The 6,000-nt window shown below is 39.5% G+C and overlaps 1 protein-coding gene across 7 annotated transcripts in view; it reads right to left on the bottom strand.

Moving 5' to 3' along the window:
* Positions 1 to 1,507: 1,507 nt before the first annotated feature.
* EPC1 (enhancer of polycomb homolog 1) overlaps positions 1,508 to 6,000 on the bottom strand; it is a 93,750-nt gene continuing 89,257 nt past the window's right edge. For all 7 annotated transcript variants that reach the window (XM_082452762.1, XM_082452763.1, XM_082452764.1 and 4 more), the window contains 3 exons: positions 5,372 to 5,513; positions 4,901 to 5,264; positions 1,508 to 2,889 (listed from right to left, as the gene is read on the bottom strand). In XM_082452762.1, coding sequence (XP_082308888.1) covers positions 2,817 to 2,889; positions 4,901 to 5,264; positions 5,372 to 5,513 — 579 coding nt within the window. In that variant the 3' untranslated portion in view covers positions 1,508 to 2,816. The remainder of the gene's footprint in view (positions 2,890 to 4,900; positions 5,265 to 5,371; positions 5,514 to 6,000) is intronic.

Genomic DNA, 6,000 nt, shown 5'->3' with positions numbered 1-6,000 from the left:
GGTTTAAATCTACCATGTTCATATTTGTTTTCTATTTACTCTGTCCTCTGTTTCCTTTTTCTTCTTTTTCTGTTTTCTTTTGGGTCAATAGAATATTTTTTACGATTTTACTTTATTTTCTTTCCTGCTTATTAGCCGTACCTCTTTGTTTTGTGATTTTAGTGGTTGCTTTAGGACTTGAGTATACATCCTTAACTTACCACAGTCTACCTTCAAGGGATATTATACCATTCTGAGTGTAGGATCAGGCCCTTAGGCCCTCTTCCTTCCCTGACCTTTGTGCTACTGTTCTCATATATGTTCCTTCTCCTTGTGTTACAATGCCATAATACACTCTTATTATTTTTGCTTCAAAAAGCCGATTCTTTTAAAGACTTAAAAGATCAGGAAAAGAGTTTTAATGCATACACATATATTTACCATTTCTGATGGTCTTTGTTTGCGTGCACCCACATCTCTGATACCACTTTCATCTGCTTCAAGGACATCCTTTAACATTTCTGGTATCGGACGTCTGCTTGCGATGAATTCTGTCAGATTTTGTATGTATGAAGAAATATTTCACCTTCGTTTTTGAAAAACAATGTTGCAAGGTTTAGAATTCTAGGTTGAGGGTTTTTTTGTTCAGTAAGGATATTGCTCCACTGCCTTTCAGCTTGCATGTCTTCCAGTGAACATCTGCCGTCATTCTTATTTTTCTCTGTAATACGTCTTTTTAAAAATTAGTTATTTTTAAGATTTTTCTCTTAATCATCGATATTTAGCAATTTGATTATATGCTTTAACAAATCTTCTTCGTGTGTGTGCTTGTGGTTCGTTGATTTCCTGAGGTCTGTGGACTGTCTTCATCACATTTGGAGAAATTTTGGTCCTTTACTGTATTCTGAACACCTAAGCCACAGTGAGCCTGTTCTAACCACATCACTCCTCTGCTCCAAAATCCTAAGGTCCTTAAAGTCACCTATCAGGCCCGCCACGAGCAGCCTCCCCGATGCCCTCTGACCTTACCTACTCCGCTCCTCTTTGCCTGTGCACCAGAGCCACACTGCTGTTCCTTCAGCAAACCAGGCACACCCCAACCCTTGTATGTATCCTCTCCACCCCCCTGCCCCATCATCTCTGTGGGCGCTTCTCTGCCCACCCTACCGGAAACAGCAACCTCCACCCCATCCTGGCACTGCTTCTCCCCTCTCCTTGCTTTACTTTCCCCCCAAATACTTACCATAATACAATTTAAATTTTACATATTCATCTTGTTTTTATCACTCAATGAAATTATAAATTCCATGGTCATAGAATGGGCAGGAATTTTTTTCACTGTAGCGGACCTAAAACAGTCCCAAGCATACTAGGTAATCATTCAATAAATAATTGTTGAAAAAAATGAACTGGAAAGTAATTGCTCACGTTCCCATGACCGGCCCTGCCCCCCGCTTTACTGAATGATTTTAATTAAAGTCACACAAAAGTTCTTGGGTTGAAAATAAAAGCAAAAGACCACTACACATTAGTTTGTCAACATGTAATGCCCTGGGTTTATTTTGTGAGAATTCTATCACAATTTTTCCAGGTGGGATTAAAAACCTTAAGGATAATGTATGCCATTGGACTGGGCATTCAGACTTCGGTACTGACAAAGCACTAGTAGTAGTCTGTTAAGTACCATTCTCTTCACAGAAGAGAGGTCAAATATTTCCAAAGGAAGGCACCCGATATTTGTGGTTCTGGCCTCGCAGCCTTCTGGAGAATCTTAAAAGGAAAAAAGCTGGCTGGCTGTTTTTAGAAACTGGAATGATGATACACGTACAGCAATTACTGCATTCTTCTCCCTTATATCCTTTTTGTAAGAACAAGTAAAGAATGAAGTCTTTGAAACAATTCGACAATAAAAAAGTACAATTTTTTTCTTGTGCTAAAAAAAGGGCAAGACAACATAAACTCCAGTTGTAAGGACTCCATTTGCATACTTGATTTAACACTTTCTGGTGTGGAAGGAAATGGGACTACTGGGCTGTTTGCAGAGCAGCAACATAACATTAGTGCTTTAAGTACCAGAAACTACCCACAGCTCCGTGGGCAGGTGGGGATGGGAAGATTCAAGAGACTTCATTTTTAGCTCGTTACTTGTCCTAATGATAGTAGACCAGGAAGATCCCCATTTAACAGTACATTCCCCATTTTTAAAAAACTGATGCCTTTTTTTTTTTTTTTGTAAAATTCTGTATGTATGTCACCATTTTTTTTCACATGATACACAGAAAACTCAGGGACCCAGAGGGGAACCAAGTTATGTTATACCATTTACAAAATACCAAGGAGTCCACAGCTACCTAACACATTCACTACAGCACAGGAACCAATGAAGGTACAGTGTACAAAACTGTAAACACGGCACAATAAATAGATAAAACAGCAGGCTCTGCACCATGCACATGATGGGATGACACCTCATCTCTACACACTCTCACATCATCTCACACTCTTTGTTGCAATTTATTTCCCTCCCCCCCCCCACCCCCAAGTGCAAAGCATCACAAATGAACATCTCTGTATTCAAGTAACATATATACAAGGGTATTACAAATATGCAGTACTGTACAGATAATTGCTGTATTCTTAATTTACAGATGTTGATTTTTTTCCCTATTAACAGTAAGAAAAGAAAAATGGAAGCATGAGAGATGAGCATTGCTGTCGAGTCCCCACAGCTGCCACAGAAACGCACGTGCTGCGTTCCATCATCCCTTGCATTCAAAATGCTACTGATGCATAGCACCTAATCAAGTCCCCAGGCTGCGGCTCCACTCCTGAGGAAGCTACGTCACCTCCATCGCTACTGTATTGTCTGCTATGTTGTTTAGTGCTGGCTTTTCTGATTCATGATTCTCCCTGTTGAAAAAAGTTCAATAAATTATTTATCTGCAATCAATTTAACAAATCAAGATGATCTTCCCAATAAAAAGTTTAAATGTTTTTAATAATAGAAAGAGATCTGACTCTTTTGGGACAGGATAGCAAGTAGAGGAATATGAACTTTTATGGTTTATCATTCGGAACACACAACTGGAAGTCAGGCTTGTGTCCGCTGCACACTCCATGGTCAACTACATTACCAACAAACCTGTTGTAGCACCCAAGCAACCTAGGTGTTACAACACATAAAGAATAACCAAGCTTTAGTTTATAGTTTCAATCTCCTCCTCTATTAAACCTTTCCTAAGAGTTTTAAAAAGGAACAATGTGAGTGAAGGTCATTCATGTCAGGACTTTGAAGTCCGAGTTCTTTCTCTACGTGGAGCTGAGCAATCAGAAGACCAGGGTCCCCGCTGCCCCTGCCCCTCGACTGCCGACGCGCTCGCAGAGCTCAGTTCCCTCATCTTTATTTACTTATTTATTTATTTTTTAAATTTTATTTTATTTATTTTTTTATACAGCACGTTCTTATTAGTCATCCATTTTACACACATCAGCGTATACATGTCAACCCCAATCTCCCAATTCATCACACCACCACCCCACCCGCCCGCTGCTTTCCCCCCTTGGCGTCCATACGTTTGTCCTCTACATCTGTGTCTCAGTCTCTGCCCTGCACACTCAGTTCCCTCATCTTTAAACACAGGGGCTAAAGTAAGTGATGCGAACGTTTCCCTTACACTTCGAGTCTCCCGCGGTTATATAATTCTGTAGCGATGAAAACCACGTATTATATATTTAAGTAAGAGCTATAGTTGTTTGGCTAGCTATGACTAGACCCAGAATATTAAGAATGCATGAGCACTGAGCAGACGTGACTACCACTTAAGTTCAGAAGCAGAAGGGATGCACGGGTCCAGAAACTAATAGCTGCAGTCCGTTGCTACGAAGCCTGCTCCCTGCCCTGGGCCACTCCCAGCTGAGGAAGTCTACGTGTCAGAGCGGCAGCCAAGACGCCTCAAAGTCCGGCCGCCAACCACCCCAACTTCTACCACTAATCTTCCCAAATCTCTAGACAAACTAGGTTACTTGTTAACCTCTGAAACACATACGTATTTCCCCAACTCTTTTTTCTTCCTCCCTTCTGCCCAGCCAAGATGAAATCTGATTTTTTTTTTTTTTTTTGGTAGAACATTCCCAGAATATCCCTGGTGTAAAAAATATCTCTTATATTGAAATTATAGCCATACTCTATACATGCTAATTTGACAAGCATATTATACTTTGTGATACCTCTAGAACAATTTTTACCTATCACTTACAATTAATATTACTTAACTTTTCACACTTTTATGCTCATCTTCTAACTCAGCTGAAAACTCCTGTCTTTCTTTTTTTGTTTCCCCTCAAGTAGACAGCAAGATTTGAATTCCCGTTAATATTTAAAACAGAACAGAGACTGAGCAAACATTCTAAACCGTCTACTGAAACCTAAGAAAACAAGTTAGCACAGAAAATAATGGTCTGATTAAAAGTTGACCTGGCATGAATACTGTAACCCTTTATATTATTTACATTATTAAGAGAGCCTTAATTAGTATACTAGCCATGGTGGGTTTTATTAATTCTGTCTACGTGAGAAGCTGTGGAAGAAATTATAAGCAAAAGAAACATTCTAAAGAGAACTCCTTTGATCCAAAGGTCAAATAAAGAGTGAGAACACTATAAGCCCTTATTAGACTAAGTCATGTCCCAATCATACATGCAATATTCACTATACTCCCTTTAAAGTTCAAATTCTCAGCAATATTGAATTACAACACTTATCTGTTTATTTCTTACATAAATAAGGAATTCTCATCTATACATTTTTAATGTATATAAGGAAAAGAGCAAAAAACACAAAGAAATAAGTAGAGAGCAATGCCAGAGAATTTAAGTCAGATTTCACATTTTTCAAACACTTTGGGCTCAAATAACTACTCACCGTGGAACTGCATCTACAGAGGATGAAGACGGGACCTTGGAAACTTGACAGTTTGCTGCGGCAGCCAGCTTTAAGGCAGACGATGGGACAGCACTTAAAGTCCTAGGTATGTGTCGTGCGTTTATGGGGGCAAGAGAGTTTACAGTGGCGACTGATGAAGGTACAGTTAATCGGATGTTGTTCCCAATCAGAACCTGAGTTGTTGCAGAACCGGCAGCAGTCACTGGGTGACTCGGCCCACTGTGGGAACCCGCTGTCTGGGTCACGTTTGCAGGCTGTAGCAAAGCTGGCCCTGCCGTCGACGGACTCGTGTGGACAAGTGCCGGGGGTGTAGTACTACTGAGGTGTAAGCCCTTGTATACTCCTAGGGAAAAGGAAAGAAGCAGTTGAACAACCGCAACTCTGCTCCTTGTTTATTACAGACGTACGTTACAGACATTATCAAAACACCTTAAACGTCTTTACCCTTACCTGAGGCTGGAAGGACGCCATTCACCCCAATTCCAAGCACCACATCCTCCTTCATCTTGAATCCCATCAGCTGTTCTGATGTCACCAAAGCAGAAGCAGCAAATTGAGCGCTAGCAGAATCCAAAGTCTTGGAAACAAAACCCTAAAAAGAAAATACAAATCTAATCAGCATCACTTAGTCTCAAATTATTATTAAAGCTACACAGGTTACCAAAATCAGTCTGAATATAAATGACAGTCGCAAACCACTGAAATATCTTCATCTCTCCGACATGCATAAATTTGATTAATGTTCAAATCATCTTATAACTCAACGATTATGAATTTTGATCTTCTTATGTGACAATATATAATATGGAATTACCAAAATAAACCTTTTATAATGTGGAAACAGTAAACATCCAACACAAAGTGTTGGACAAGAAATATGCTAGTAAAACAATTTCAGTGATTTGCAATGAATGAATCAATGAATGAATAAATTCATATAATTTGAATAAATAAGTATGTAAAACTTCCTTCATCTAACTTACACATACATATACACACGTGACCAAAGGCACCTTTGGGACAGTAAGATAACTATCCCTTTAGAAGAGAAGGAACAAAACATCACATTCTAACTCAGC

Source organism: Balaenoptera physalus (genome assembly GCF_965194825.1).
Source record: "Balaenoptera physalus genome assembly, chromosome: 2".
Classification (NCBI taxonomy): domain Eukaryota; kingdom Metazoa; phylum Chordata; class Mammalia; order Artiodactyla; family Balaenopteridae; genus Balaenoptera; species Balaenoptera physalus.
Note: the sequence above shows the minus strand (reverse complement) of the source record. Positions and strands in the feature narration are given on the sequence as shown.